The sequence below is a fragment of the Stylophora pistillata genome, chromosome 10, assembly GCF_964205215.1.
Source record: "Stylophora pistillata chromosome 10, jaStyPist1.2, whole genome shotgun sequence".
Taxonomy (NCBI): domain Eukaryota; kingdom Metazoa; phylum Cnidaria; class Anthozoa; order Scleractinia; family Pocilloporidae; genus Stylophora; species Stylophora pistillata.
In genome coordinates, this window is record NC_142528.1 from 15,963,231 (window position 1) to 15,979,000 (window position 15,770).

General features: G+C 39.1%; 3 protein-coding genes and 1 pseudogene across 6 annotated transcripts in view; 3 read left to right on the forward strand and 1 right to left on the reverse strand.

Moving 5' to 3' along the window:
• LOC111343702 (uncharacterized) overlaps positions 1–8,623 on the reverse strand; it is a 42,146-nt gene extending 33,523 nt beyond the window's left edge. For 3 of the 4 annotated variants that reach the window (XR_015992418.1, XM_088735830.1, XM_022950884.2), the window contains exons 1-3: positions 7,945–8,623; positions 6,992–7,075; positions 1,360–1,428 (exon numbers count right to left, since the gene is read on the reverse strand). Coding sequence is in view for 3 of the 4 variants with exons in the window: in XM_088735830.1 (XP_088591956.1) it covers positions 1,360–1,428; positions 6,992–7,075; positions 7,945–8,518 (727 nt within the window). In the remaining variant the exon portion in view is untranslated. The remainder of the gene's footprint in view (positions 1–1,359; positions 1,429–6,991; positions 7,076–7,944) is intronic. The other variant, XM_022950885.2, reaches the window with a different exon arrangement.
• Positions 8,624–8,774: 151 nt separating this feature from the next.
• LOC148721968 (uncharacterized) lies at positions 8,775–10,056 on the forward strand (annotated as a pseudogene).
• LOC148721969 (uncharacterized) lies at positions 9,940–12,973 on the forward strand. The gene is made up of 2 exons (XM_088736660.1): positions 9,940–10,079; positions 11,750–12,973. The coding sequence occupies exon 2, from the start codon at positions 11,762–11,764 to the stop codon at positions 12,941–12,943; it is 1,182 nt and encodes a 393-aa protein (XP_088592786.1). The 5' UTR covers positions 9,940–10,079; positions 11,750–11,761; the 3' UTR covers positions 12,944–12,973.
• Positions 10,446–11,565, forward strand: LOC148721970 (uncharacterized). Its single transcript, XM_088736980.1, has 2 exons — positions 10,446–11,381; positions 11,500–11,565. Exons 1-2 carry the CDS (start codon positions 10,446–10,448, stop codon positions 11,563–11,565), a joined length of 1,002 nt encoding a protein of 333 aa, XP_088593106.1.
• Positions 12,974–15,770: the final 2,797 nt, after the last annotated feature.

Here is a 15,770-nt window from a genome sequence, read left to right on the forward strand (position 1 = left end):
GAACGTCCAAAGAAATAAGCGCAGCTTTGCTAGCAGATGGTCGGAAATGGAAGAAAAGCAACGTCACACAATAGAAACAATATGGAGAGATGCGGTATGCAGACTGTCGGGGCTCTTTCAAGTGCATCAATACTCAGTGTCCTTTTCGTGTTCAATTTGGTGTCACAAACAAAAAGCAATTTAAAAATGTTTCAAGCAGCCATCATGAAATACCATCATGTTTGCGTGTTAATTTCATTGTGATGGTAAGTGGCAATGACAACACTTCCCAGTCTTATTTTCTGGAGAAATAACGCAATTCAAGTGAGACAGCAGAGTTTCTCATCATCCACTGTATGTAAAAGCTGAAGTTGTTGTACTCGGGAAGTTGTATGTTGACAATTAAGCATGCAGCATGTGACTTTAAAATCTCCCCTCCTGTTACAATCTCTTGATTGTAAACTGTGATGATAAAAAATCATATCAAAGACTAATAAATGTTTTTGGCCGTAATAAAGCCATATTTGCCTATTTTTAGCAAATCTCCAAAGTAAACGACAGAAGGGAGAAACAGTACGATTCTCCCCTCAATATTTCGCCTACATGCTTCTCTTCAAACATGAAATTTCCATTTTCTATTAAGAATTTGGAAAGTTGATTATATTTCGTAGCTTCCTCGATAATTTATCTCGTTTAACGAGCTATAAAATGATGGTATACTTGCCTAAATAACTCCCTACAGCTAGAATTGCGTGACAGGTGTAGTTGAGAGAAGCTTTCACAGTGGCAGATTTCAAAGGTCATTCCAGAAAAAAATATGGCAGTGCCCAAAGATTTTTATAATGACTTTAAGAGATGAAAGAATGGAAGAGAAAGGGGCGTTCACATTAGTGTTGTAGCTTTCTGGGAAGGAGAGATATTTGACCTCAAAGTTACCAAATATTTGAGTGAATCGAAAAGTGTAAAAACACACTAATTTATTAACCTCTGTTGATTGACGTCAATGAAATCGATTGAAACTTGTATCGTACGTTTATTAAGGATGTACCAATATGTATGTAAGCCGTCATAGTAATTTGTTAAATACAATTGCAGTAAGAGCTTCTTACATGTTACTTATTTTAAGGCCATTTTTTTAGTGAAAACCTAGAAAAACCGGGGGGTGGTCTATCTCCCCCCGGAAATAACTAAAGCAGAAACCAGTTAGCCATTTTGAGTTTTGGGGTAGATCCTTTGAACTGGCAAAGTTTCATTGAAATCGGTGAGATGGCATGTATCACGACTGCACGGTTCTCTCGTGGACACGTTCTTAAAACACATGCATGATTGATACAAACTCAGACACATCAATAAAAATTATGGAAAAGGAAAGTTGCATACCTGGAGCATCTAAGATATCACTCTGATGAGAACTGTCTATGTCTTTTGGATTCATCCCTTTACAATCTGCTGAAAGTATTCCAAGGTGGAAAAGGAAAGGATAATTCAAGTGTTATAAATCTAGACTACCAGTTCATTTTACCAAATAACAAGAAGTTTAAAAATAATTAACCCTTTCACTCCCAGAAGTGATTAACATTTAACTTCTCCTAAAAGATCCATACATGATCCAGCAAAAAGGTGGTGAGAATACTCAAATTTATTAGGTAGAAGTTGTTACCATGATTGAGCACCAAATTCTCATAACCAATTAACAAGGAAATGTGTAGCAGCTAGAGGGGAGAATTAACAATCAGATCTTGGGAGTTAAAGGGTTCTAAATTAATAGCATGCAAATTATCATGGTTATAATACTTCTTTCAGAGATCAACATGACATCTTATCAGCAAAATTGAAGTTCTCACACAACCTTTCAAACACTTGAAGAGTTCATTTCTGTTTCAAGTTACAGTGTTTTTTCCTTATGCAGCAAGTTGTCAATTATCAGCATTACATTCATCTAAAACCCCTTTATTTTAGATTTATTTGCCTGCCTCAGTAGTGAATGCAGCAAAATTGTTTATATATTATTTAGTCAAAACTATAACAAAATTGTCAAATGTGATTGGTCATCATAACCAATATCTGGTTTCTTTTTCAAATTTCGTCATAGTCTTGATGAAAAGGTAAACAGGACTTCGTGTCATCCCATTCTGTCTGTAGTCATACTTGCGATTTACATATCAGAGTTTCACTTCTTGCTCATATCCTATCTTGTTAATCCCTTGTATGATTTTGGACCAAATAAGATTCCAGTCAGTCCCATTACCATTATCAATCAGAACAGTAACAAAGTTCTTGAACATGATTGGTTACATCCATTAAAAGCTCCACAATTCAGCTTAGATTTATTTGGTAGCCTTAACTGGACTTGTTACAAACATTAACTGTATAGGCAATAAAATTTTGTTGTCTTCTTTAAATAAAAGGCAGTCTATGACTGCATGTGCCTATTGTTGTGTAGTTGTTGAGTATTGCAATAAAAAAGCAGTGTGGTGTAAAATGTAGAGGGGATAATGGACAGCTCTTGTCAATGCCAAACTTAAGACAAAAGGAGGACTTGACCGGCTGGGAACAGGGCAGAACATTTTGATAGAATAGATACACGACACTGTACTAAATGTGCATCATATTCATTTTAATTCAAAACTTTGCCACATCATATGCTCTGTGTACATAGCACTATGGATAAACCTATTCCTTTCAAGTCCAAAGGTATAAGGTTCGAGCCCTGGCCGTGCCCCCCTTTTTTGTTTTCTTTTGTTTTGTTTTTTTCCTTTTTTCCCTTATAATTTAAATTCTTCTTCCCAGGGTATGTTTGATGTGGTCAGACTAAATGTTTGACATTTAATGATGTACGTAGCTTGTATGTTCAAATGGACAACAATGTCAAACTGCAGAGGTACATGAGGCCCTGAAAAAGATTTTCACTAAACCCAGAAATAGGTCTGCGATGCATACCTGTGTGGCTTATGAAATTGAGCCGGCTTTTAATGTCTGGTGTCTTATTGAGTTTCTATTAGAAGAGCTGATATCTGATTACAGCTAGATAGTTCTCAATATTGTTCCTGTTCATCAATAAAACAAGATAACTAGCATACAAAAAGTCCTGAAATGTTCATTTTCAAGATGAAGGTTAAAGGCCAAACTTTGTAATTGAGGTCTCATTTTGACAATAAACACCCCAAGGATGCACATGTAACCTGAGGATTTTAGGAACTAAAAGAAACGTCAGCATCATCTCCCATGGTGGCCTGATAGATTCAGTCATGATTTTGTTTATGTAACGAGGTGGAATTAAGTTCTGAAATTTGTAGGTTGGTTGTCTTCTCCAAGGCAAGTGATATGAAAATATCTCTAAGGAAGCATTTCATATGAATATTTTTAGTATTTTGTGTACCAGTACATGAGGAACAGGTACAAAACTTTCGAGAAGGGCTGGGACATTTGGGAAATGATGTAATCTACACTAGAAGCCATTGGGAGCTTGATTTGGTTTGAATGTATGACTAATTTGGAACAAAATATACATGTAAATCTAACTGGTTTCTATAGTGTGATTTATTGTTGCTGAGCCTACCAGTAGTTTACATTTATACTTGAGTTATTACTCTTGCATTAGTGATAAATGAAAATGGCACCTAGCTAGCTGTTTTCAGCCAATCAAGAGTATAATTTTTCATGTATATCAGTATAGGGATGAATTAACCAAAACCAAACAAGAAACCAAAAAAAGAGTTGTTTAGTAGTCTTCCAAACAAAGGCCTTATACACATGTATTGCAACTTAGATATCAGTGCTCATCTGAACCATGAAGAGAATTTAGAATACTGCTGAGTTTACAGGAAGTCATGAAATGTTAAGGTCTGAATAATTCTGAGCATTTAACTTGGAAAATATAATACTGATCACATTTCAGTTGAAACATTAAACTACTAGGCTCCTATAAGCAATGGAATATAGGCCTTGTAGAAAATCATTTGTGAAAACCAAAACATCACATCACTCCACATTTTGCATTGTCTAACAACTTGTTTCAATACTTGCAAGTAAAATACTTGTGTTATGGAGAGCCTGGTGTTACATAATCACTAAAAATAAAACTGAAGAACCTTCTAGAACCCTTAGTCAGCATATTTTGTTATCATAACGATGTAACAGTAATGTAATATTCCTAGAAATAGTAGTATTACAAATCCCTAGGATGTACGTTCTAGAACATTTTGTAAAATATATTTAAGGAGTTGCAATCATTTAAAGTTAGGCCCTTTTAGTGAGTTAATGCTATTGCGAAGAGCCCAGAGGAGCTAGTGTTGTTACTGGAATTGTCAGCCGTGTGGAAGGCTATCTTGGGAAAAGTATTGTGGACTCGACAAGTTACAAGGACCTTTGTGGGAACAGTGAGTTGTGCAGTAGTGCACTGAGGTTATAGTTTTATAGAGGGCTCTAGGATAAGGCATTAGTTATTGTATTGGTTATTGGTATCGCTCCATTAACCCATTAACGTCCAGTGCGCCCGTATGCGCCCATGGGGACCCACACCCTTTCTACGCCCTGTGACGTCATCAATTTTAACTCTGGAGCACGAATTCGAGCATGTACTTGAACGGGTTGAAAATATCTTGCAGACGATACCAGAATGAGCGCAATTGAGTGGAGGAGATTGGAGAAATAGCCAAAAAACCGTGTCACTTTGACTGGAAAATCTGCACGAAGATCGTGTTTCACTACCCACCTACCTTTCCGAGCATGTGCTTTGAAAATAATGAGTAGTTTCTGAAAAATCTCTACACCAAAATGAAGCCTACTCAATTTCCAGCAAGTCAGGAGAAACTTTAGGCAAGGAGAGGGGAAAAAAAGGGCAGGAGAAAGAGAGAAAAGTAGAAGTCGTAAGTGGGGCGTGACTTTTCAAGCCAAAAACTATGTCGAAATTTTGCTCTCTGCGCGTGCCCGAGATTTTCAGGCCGCCATTTTGCATTTGGATCGAAAGGCCGTCGAGGGCACGAGCTGTCAAGTGGTTTTTGGTAAGTTCGAGCTTTTAAAACCCCAACAGTGACCCGAAATCTGCTGGACTAGCTTCAAAACACAGTTTTCCACAAAAGCTGCGGCCATTAATGGGTTAATTACGTCAGTCAGTAAAGTGGTTGAGTTAGTATGAGTTGTATCTTTCTAGCAGTTTAGAAAATACTGTAACACATGCATACTCCAGAAATGATCCTTAAAACATAATAAGTTATCCTTTGTTTTCATGAAATTGTCATGAGAGCCAATCCTTGACCGGTATTGTTCAATCAACTTATACAGTAAAGTAACACTCAATGCAAAATCTACCAAATCGCTCAAATTCGCCATTTAGAACCACAGAAACGACAATAAACAGCAAGTGAAGTAGGTTTACATTCATTTTGAGCCTTAACATAGACGTCCCTTGACATAAGTTTACGATATTATGACCCTTCAATATTCTCCCATACATTTCTTTATATTTCGAACCAATGACCAAACACGCCGCTTGTGTGGGTCCCCTGTGGATTCCCGTACTTACTTTTGTCGTTCTAAAACAATTGCCTCCATGAATTCTCGACAGTGCAAGGAGAATGCGGCTACAACACAACTTATTCCACTTTATAACACTTTCAGAAGGTTGCAGACACTTTTAAACACTTTCAGACACTCAGTGGTGCCCATCACCAATAGATCAAACCAATGGTTGTTGGCTTGCATGAGTGCAAATGACTCTTTTCAGTGTAGTGCAACCCATACCGAAGATTCAGGCAGTTAAATGTTGTCTTTTAAGAATGTAAAAGCTCTTGCACAAGCTGCAGTTATAACACAAGCTGGGTCTGGGTGTGTTGACTTATGTGAGGAGCACTTACCCTCGTGATACAATCACCAGAAAAAAATTACTAGAGAGCACACTTACAACCAAGATGGCTGACTCAGACTAGTGCACTGTACGACACTAGACCACATGACAGGCGCTTGACTCTCATGGACAAATAAAAAAATAAACAAATCAGATCGTGCCATAATGTGGCTACACAATTTGGGTAAGCCACACAAAAATTAGTAAAAATAAATGCGAAGAAACCTGATCAGATTTGTTGAACAATGATCAGTGTCAGAAATGAACCAAGGAGATTCACAAGAGATTACAAGTGTCTCCCTAAAGCTTGCCATTTTTAAAACTGCCAGGGGCTTGAGGCAAGGTTACAGACTTACACTACAACATAACATAGTGCCTATGGCTGAGAGTTGGCAAAAAAACTGCAATTTGACTCCAATTTGACCTTTAGTTTGTGGGGTTTGACTAGGTGTCCCCTACACAAGCTGATTTAAATTTTTATCTTTTCTTATTCAAAGTCAAATACCTGTCAGTTGATCAGTCCCTTTTAAAAATTCAAATTCATGTTCTTTTACAGATTTTTGGCAAAAACAACTGATACTAAACATAATATATATATCATACACCACTATACTATTTTTCACTTTTGTTGAAAAAGGCCACAAAGACTTAAATATGACCAATATAGAAGAATATCTGCATGAATTTTCTTTATCCTTTAATTGCCACCTGAGGCAGATGAAAAATAAAAGTATCACATACATGCTGCATGGTAAATTGGATTCTCCAAAACAAAACTAATTTGAATTCATTCATTTATCAGATAAATATTATAGTTATCATTAATGGTTCATTCTTGTTGTGATCATGGCACTTTATTGGCTAGAGAACTTTTGGTAACTACCTTACACAAATTTCTAAGAAATGACACTACTAAAAAGGATAATTTGGAGTAATTAGGGTGTACAAATACAGTGGAATCCCAATTTCTCAAACATCCAGGGGAAATGCAAATTGGTTTGAGAAATTGGGAGTTCGAGAAATCGGGAGTTCAAGAAATCAGGGGTGAAATTACAAGTGAAGCAAATCCAAGGGAAACAAGGTTTGGTTTGAGATATCGGGAGGTTCGAGAAACCAAGGGTTTGAGAAATCCGGATTCCACTGTAACACACAATGAAAATTACATACCAAGAGAATCTTTAATATCTGGTTTCACAGTATTGTTTTGGTTTTCACCATTCCCACTCTCACTTGGATCCATGTTTATCTGATCTGTTGCATGAATACCATTAAAAAAAGAATTATTATATACATGCTGATAAATTGGATTTTACAAAACGAACCTTAACTTTCCCTCATTTATCAGGTAGATTACTGTAACCATTACAGTAATAAACATAATCCAAGAAACACTCTTGCTTCCACATGATTGGTCAAAGTGCATCACATGACCAAATATACCCCAACTAAAATGGGGGATATCCAGGGATATACCCCAGAAATATTCCCCAATTTTCAAACCTTACCTCCAATAGAGAAAACTCTGCTTAAAAATTGAATTCAAGATGAGAAGGCCTTTGGTGATTGTGAAAAAGGAACACGCTTTTTTGTTTTGTTTTCTTCTTTTGTGAACAGCCTACACCATAAACAGTAAGCTGTTCGTAAACATTTTTCCTACACATGAGATTATTATAGGATAATAATCACAAAATAGCCTCCATTTGGCACAAAAATATGCTTGAATATCTGTTCTTGAACATTATGTGTTCCTCCAAGTTCACAGTTTTCCTCGAGCTTCCCTCTCAGAAAACTGTTTTTATCTTGGAACAGACAATGTCTGCAGATAAATATCTAAGCATACTTTCATGCAAAGTGGAGGTTATTGTTTATTAAATGATTTGTTCTTGTTGTGATCATGACACCCTATTGGTTATTAAATGACTTTTGGTCACTGCAGTGCTTGTTCCTCCCACTGTTTGGTATTTTAATTGAGTATCATAATTTGCTCAGCAAGACTGTCACTAAAAGAGAGATACTTAAAGCGCTGAAACTTTGTCATGATCTTGGAGGGTGAAGACGGCAAAATAAACAATATAAACAAATCTCTATGGGTCTAAGAGTTAAAAAACATTTTAACTCACCAAGCACTCTCTGTGTTATGAAGTAGGGAATAAGTTGTCCTTCATCATCCTCTCTCACCACACCAATGACACATTTGTCTTTAATGATAGGTGATCCAAGAACGGCAGATTTCTCGATGGCACAGTTCTTCCCGTCAAAAGAACGAAGTTCATAGCATTTCTTTCCTTGGTTGTAGTTGAAATAAAACTTCAGGGATTTGTTCCTTCCGATGAATGACTGTGCACAGACGTCATTACTAATTACGACACTATCTGGAACATTCAACGTGAGTACATCGCCACGCTGTAGACCTTCCACTGAAATAAACAAACACCTGCCTGCTTTCTTTATCTGTGATATCGTTAAGTTTATTATCGAAAAGGTTTTCGACCTCCGATTAAAAATCACTGACTTCTTATTGATAAGGCCACGATCGCCCTCGTTAAAAACACCCTCCCATGTTAGCAAGCCCTGCTTCTTTCCCGCATCAACGGCACATGCCATTCCTCTTGTTTGGTAGATGGGAAGACTATGGACAACGTCTCTCACTGCAAAGATGGCTTTATCGGGGTTTTTTCCTTGGGTATAATCCATCGTCTGAATGCTCAAACTGCGGCCTCGTGAACTCCGTAAGATTGCACAAGCTCTTAAAAGTGCTGTGGTAAGGCTATGTTGTCAATCTCTCTTAGCGCAGTATGTTTCAGGTGTATCCTTGGATATTTGGTGTAATTACCCGATTGGTCAGATACCGTGAGATTCTGCCTCGTCATCATACGCACTACGAAGTCACATGAGAAAGCACCAGCCGCTCAAGTGGTCAGTGCACTTCCCGCCTTGCTCGAGTCGGTCACCTAAAAACACAGGCGCGGTGTAAGAACAGTTAATTCGAAAAATTTTCTCAATTTAGCCGTGAGGTACATTAGAAGGTGTCTACGTACCAAACTGGAAGCAAAACAAATCGTCAATAGAGCCGAAAATGACAGAATCTCAACTTGCTGAAAATGGCGCTGCGCCAAGCAACAGCGAGTCGGCCATCGTCGCGGCCATCAGTTCCATGAGCGAGCTGCTAGTTTCTTCCATCACTTCACTGAAGTTTACCATGACTGAATCCCTCGGTCAGATGAAGGACACCATTGACCACCTCGCAATCGAGGAAGGTTCTTTAGAGGAAAATGCTGAAACTGAAGAACAGCTAGAAATAGCCGCCTACATGGACCAACGATCCACATAGCAGTCGGACAAAAACCTGCAATCTGGGTCCGCAGTGTCAAATAGTGGGGCTAAAAAGCCTACAAGTTCTCAAACAACTGAGCAGAGCATTAACACTCTGATAAATCAGAGCTCTGAATCTCAGCGTGATGTTCCTGATGGGGAAATTGACCTACTGTCAGGCATTGCGAACGATCTCAAACTTGATCAAAAGAAGGCTCCTGCTATAAATGAGCAGATCGCCAAAATTGTCCATGGCTTAATGAGAGAAAAGCTTACGGACGAAGTTCTGACGGCGACACAGAATCGCTATAATACGCCAGAAAACTGTGAATGTCTCACCAGCACGAAGGTCAACCATCTCATATGGGATAAACTTAAACCAGACACGAGGTCTGCTGATATCAAGTGTCAACGAGTGCAATCCAACCTTGTCAAAGGGCTCATTCCTGTAGTTTCTATGGCTGAGAAACTTGTGCAGGCACGGGATAAAATTCCCAAAGATGCCTTGGATGCCCCTGATTTAATAAGAGCGGCTACTGATGCCATTGCTCTGATAGGTGCCGCTAATTTCGAGTTAAACATGCGGCGCCGGGAGAACATCAAGCCCGAGCTAAACGAAGACTACAAGCATTTGTGCTCCAGCTCGGTCCCATTCACAGACTTCTTGTTTGGCAATGATGCCGATTTGTCTAAACAACTGAAAGATCTCGCGGAAGCGACCAAGGTCAGCAAAAAGCTTAACCCCAAAGTGGAAGGCCACAAAAGCAATGGATACAGAGGTTACAAACACGCAAAGTCCAAAGGATTTGGCTACAAGTACTCCACGCGTGGTCCAGGCACTCAGATAATAAACATTTAAACTGGAAAAGGCCCGGCCCCCCTTACAACAAAAGGACGAGGGAAGGAGGCCAAACAAATAGGGCCAGAAAACCCCTTAAATGAGGTAAGCTATAGCACAAGTTATTTTCGAGCTGGTAGATTGCAACAATTTGTCCCAGCATGGAGAGATATAACTGACAACCCAGAAGTTTTAGATTGGGTTGAGCACTGTCATTTAGAGTTCGTAGATGATGTATCCCCAGTACAGGAACTGGGTTATAAGGTCATCAAATTCAATGATACCGAATCTGCTATTATAGATTCTGAAATTGTTAAACTCCTTAATTGAGGTGTAATTGTGGAGTCTCCTCACTCTCAGGGAGAATTTGTATCATCCATTTTCCTTAGACTCAAAAAGAATGGAGTGGACTACAGGATGATCCTAAATTTAAAGGAGTTAAACCAGTTCATTGTTTACCGGCACTTCAAAATGGACTCACTCAAGACAGTGACAGATCTAATGACCCAAGGATGTTTTATGGCATCTGTTGATATAAGAGATGCATACTATACAGTGCCAATTGCCATAGAACATCAAAAATACTTGAAATTCATGTGGCGGGACAAATTGTATCAATATACCTGCCTACCAAATGGGTTGGCATCCGCCCCTAGAATTTTTACAAAACTGTTAAAACCAGTGTTTAATGTACTCAGGCGAAAAGGTTATTTGTCTTCCTCGTACATAGATGATTGCTACCTTCAAGGAGCCTCGTACGGGGAATGTTACGAAAATGTACTAGAAACTGTTATGTTGCTCAGGGTACTTGAGTTTCCTATTCACGAAGAAAAATCAGTGCTTGTACCATCTCAGGTCTTGACATGCCTGGGATTTGTACTTAACTCAATCACAATGACTGTGCAGCTTACTGACAGCCGAAAGGAGAAACTGAAAAATGCCTGTCTCAACCTAGTTAACAAAGAGAACTGCACAGTCCAACAAGTGGCAGAGGTCATTGGGCTGCTAGTGTCAAGTTTGCCAGGGGTAGAACTTGGCCCTTTACACTATCGCAGTCTTGAAAGTGATAAATCTAATGCCTTGAGAGAAAACAAAGGCAACTTTGGGTCTTCAATGACCCTCTCTCCCAGTTCTAGGGCAGAACTCAATTGGTGGATAACTAATATGAACACCTCAAACAAACTTATTTCTCATGGTGAACCAGAACTCCTCATTCAAACTGATGCCTCTACCCATGGCTGGGGAGGTGTGAGGGGAGACCAGAGAACAGGGGGGAGGTGGAACCAACAGGAAGCACCCCATCACATTAACTATCTAGAATTATTGGCTGTACTCTTAACGTTAAAGGCTTTATGTGGAGAATGTGCTAATTTGCACATTCAGGTTCAATGTGATAATACCACCGCAGTTTGTTATATCAACAATATGGGTGGCTCAAAGTCCCCCGACTGCAACTCAGTCACAAAACACATATGGGATTATTGTGTTGAGCATAACATTTGGTTAAGTGCCTCACATCTGCCAGGATGTGAAAACACTGAAGCAGATAGAGAATCTAGGCACTTTAATGACCATACTGAATGGAAGTTAGAGTCAAAAATATACCAGTCAATAACCAAGCGACTTGGTCAGCCAAGCATTGATTTGTTTGCATCTCGCTTAAATAAACAATGTACAGTCTATGCCTCCTGGAGGCCTGATCCAGATGCATTGTTTGTTGATGCATTCTCTGCCAACTGGAATACTTTCTTCTTTTATGCGTTCCCTCCATTTAGTCTGATTGGGAAATGTCTGGAAAAAATTCAAGCAAACAAAGCAGAGGGAATACTGGTGGTGCCCATCTGGACATGCCAAAGCTGGTATCCCAAACTGATGCGACTACTTGTGGCTCCTCCACTGATCATCACACCCAGGGCAACACTCCTAACACTACCAGGGTGCCAGAAACTTCATCCACTGAGGAAAAAGTTGGATCTGTTAGCATGTCATTTATGCGGAGACTCTACAAAAACAGAGGCTTTTCTGAAAGAGCAACCAACATTGTCTTGCAATCCTGGCGCCAGTCATCCCAGAAACAGTATGTTGCCCACATCAGGAAATGGCTTTTCTTCTGCACTAAAAGGCAAGCAGATCCTATTTGCCCTACTATAGGTTTGGCTGTGGAATTTTTGACAACCCTTTATGATGAAGGATTGAGCTACAGCAGTATAAACTCTGCAAGATGTTCCCTGTCTGCTATTTTAGACAGTCCTGACTCAGTTCACCATACCTTTGGTGGGCACCCTGATGTCAAGTGGTTCATGAAGGGCGTCTTCCAAAGTAGGCCCCCTCTTCCTCGTTATGGAAAAACTTGGGATGTCAACTTGGTACTCCAGTACATTGGCACTATAGGCAACTCCCAAGAACTCTCTCTTAAGGACTTGACATTGAAACTCGTGATCTTAGTTGCTTTAACCACAGCCCAGAGAGGGCAGTCATTGCACTTTTTAGACACTCTGAACATGGTACAAGAGGAGACTGCTTATACGTTTCTGCTTGATAGTAATTTAAAACAAAGCAAACTTGGCAGGTCAACCTCTGAATTAGTTGTTAAGTTATATGCGTACCCACATGACCGCAACCTTTGTGTAGTCAATGCTTGTCCAGTATACCTTGATAAGACTAAGTCACTACGTGGCAGTGAATCTCATTTGCTCATAACTCATCAGAAACCACATAAGAGAGCCAGCAGAGACACATTAAGACGCTGGATCCAGCAAATGATGTTGAAGGCTGGCATAAGTATTAATGTTTACAAGCCTCATAGTACCCGCTCAGCTGCAACCTCCAAGGCTAAGGTCAACAATGCCTCCCTTGCTGAGATAATGCAAACTGCTGGGTGGAGTTCAGCAGCCACTTTCGCTCGGTTTTATGATAGGGAGATTGAACAAGGTTCCTCGTTTACTAACAGGGTACTCAGCCTAAGTTAAATTGGTATTAAAGAGCTTCTTCTGATTATAGCGTGTGCTATCAGTTGCTTTGAAATCTCACGTGACTTCGTAGTGCGTATGATGACGAGGCAGAATCAAAAATTAAACGAGACTTATCTTAAGTCGATGTTTGATTGGGATTCTGCCGAGTCATCAGTAGCGCAAGAAGTCACGCCCATACCCTGTAGAGGTATTTATACCCGCCCACACTTCTTGTGCTACTATTCACCTGATTAGCACACTCAAGGCTTTAAAGACTGACCACTTGAGCGGCTGGTGCTTTCTCACGTGACTTCTTGTGCTACTGATGACTCGGCAGAATCCAAATCAAACATCGACTTAAGGTAAGTCTCGTTTAATTTTTGATTCTTCCCGCAGACAGAGCTGAATAACGTCCACGCATGCGCTACATTTTGCCGCGGAAACGACAGCGATGAAAAACGTCTGCGCATGCGTGGAGGGAGCATGTTGAGGGTAAAGCGTTCATGTTAGGTCGGCATTAGATAACATAGGGTGAAGTAGACCCGAATGATTAGCATTTTCCGATCATCGTAGTGACGTCATCTCCCGACCGCACTATAAACTTCGGAAATTAACATGGCGACGTAAGCATGAAAACAGTAGGTTGCGGGCGATTGTAGGCTGTAAGCTCAGACCAGGCCACGCATCGTTTTGGTTTACATTTGTAGACTAATCAGCAGTTCGCGGGACAAACAAATGGATGTTTCCGGAGGAACTCACGAGCTGACCTAATCTCGAGCTACCTCACCCGATGTTATTTGGACCTTTTGCACAGGACAGTACAAAACATAGGGTGAGGATTATTGTTATCATTTTGAGAATTCTAAGTTATGTAGTTCAGTGTCTATTATATACACTCTGTCTTTGGCCTTCTTTGTTTAAGGGATGGAACTTTATGCAATATTAGTGTTATTTTTCTATGCCAAAACTTCCGTCAATTTTACAAACTTACATTTATCTTAATAATATTAAGTACTTGAAGAACATTTTTTGAAAAATCGGTTAAGAGCAACAAATTCAGAGCAAGTTATGTACCAATCAAATCATTGCCTCTTCACCTTGATTGTATGCCCTCTGGGCAACCCTGAATCTAACTGATTGTTATGTCTCTGGGGTATGGATGTTGTATTGATAATTGTATGAATGTGAATATTACAGTAATGCAATTCATGATTTACACTACAAGTGATATTTTAAATATTCTCTCAAAATTGCATGAGCTTTTAAGCGAGTGCAATTTGAAAGAATTTTCAAATATTGCAAGTAGTGTAAATCCTAAATCGTTATAGTTTTCTGTTACGATTACGCATTTATTCTATGACTGAGAAAATTACAAACATGCTTGCATTCATTAGCAATGCAGTTCAAATTAAGAATTAATGATAAATTTGCCTGCTATCAATCAATGATGAAGAAGTAATTTTCTCAGTCATATAATAAGAACTGAAACCTTCTGGTGTGCGATATTTTTAAAATCAACTTACCCCACACATCAGACCTTATGGACAAAATAGTGAAGAAGCTAGGTGACAAGTACTTCATGTGTGCCATTTGTTGTTGTGATTGTACTGGCAAAATGTCTTAGTGTGGAAAAAGTGAAAGAAAGAAAACACAAAAATGTCTGCATGTAGACTAGAACAAACCTTATTCCAAGTAAACAGCTCAAGAGAAAATTCTTGTCACAACATAATAACATTCTTCCATAGGAATATGATCCTGTTTCATCATTGAATAAACACATAGAAATTCTTACTTGTAAAGCATATTAATCACAGAATATGTCTTGCATGTACATTATATATGACACTGCATACTGTTTTGTAAATAACATGGGGCGGTTGGCTCATCAAAACTTTAAAGTCATCTCAACATTTACAATATACTCTGGCCTAACTTACTGACTAGCAAGTGATATGTCAGATTTTCCCAGCCAAAATAATTTTTTTTCACAAGTCAGATAATTCATTTGTTGTTTAGGTTTTGGCAAAAAATTGTTAGCAAATGTACTGTTACATGCTTCATTGGAGCTCACAAATACTGTAATTGAAACTCTCAACACTGGTGGCTTTGGAAAAGTTCAATTAGCTAAATTTTAGATATCTACCTTTCATCATTCACACTTCGATCAGGTTTTGCATTTGCGAAAGCAAATGACAACCAAGCCCAGTTTGATTTTTATCAGAATACTGTTTGAATTGCACCACAAATGATCCAACTACCTGGTACTCAACATTTGTGCACACCACAAGGAAAAACAGAGGTAAAGCATAACGGGTAGTTTTGTATGTGGCATCCAGTAGACAAATGTTGCTATATCTTTTCAGGAGTCTGCGCTGCCAGGCACTTTGATGTACAAACAGAAGGGTGCTGGGATCCTGTTCTGTAGTGTGGTCTTCTCCATCTGTTGTGGCTGAAGAGACATCTCCACATGGCTGGAAGTAGATGAAGTCCTCCGGGCTTGGTGCTTTCCACTGGATAACTTTTTCTGCCACATTCTCTTGATCAATTTTTGAGAATCTGTGCTTTATGGTAGCTGGTTACATGTGGCTCCTTATTTTACTCAGCTTTGAATAAAACCTACGGTTTGAGGGAGATGGTTGGATTTCATCTTTGCTAAATTTCATTTTTTATGTAGACAGTCAGGTGTCTCCGCATTTCATGGGTGTCTTTCACTCCCCCATTGACAAGCTTTTCAATTTGTCTGATGATCCTGTCATCCACAGGCTGAGATAGGCTACTCCCCTGAAATGAAATGAGAATAATATGTGTTAAGATATTAATTTCTCTTAAGGCATGTTATACTTAA

Bases quoted from the DNA above. Each gene is read 5' to 3' on its own strand.
- LOC148721970 (XM_088736980.1), top strand. From the start codon at position 10,446: ATGGACTCACTCAAGACAGTGACAGATCTAATGACCCAAGGATGTTTT. The intron at 11,382-11,499 runs GTTTGTTATATC...CACATCTGCCAG, and splicing joins AATGTGATAATACCACCGCA to GATGTGAAAACACTGAAGCA.
- LOC148721969 (XM_088736660.1), top strand. From the start codon at position 11,762: ATGTCTGGAAAAAATTCAAGCAAACAAAGCAGAGGGAATACTGGTGGT.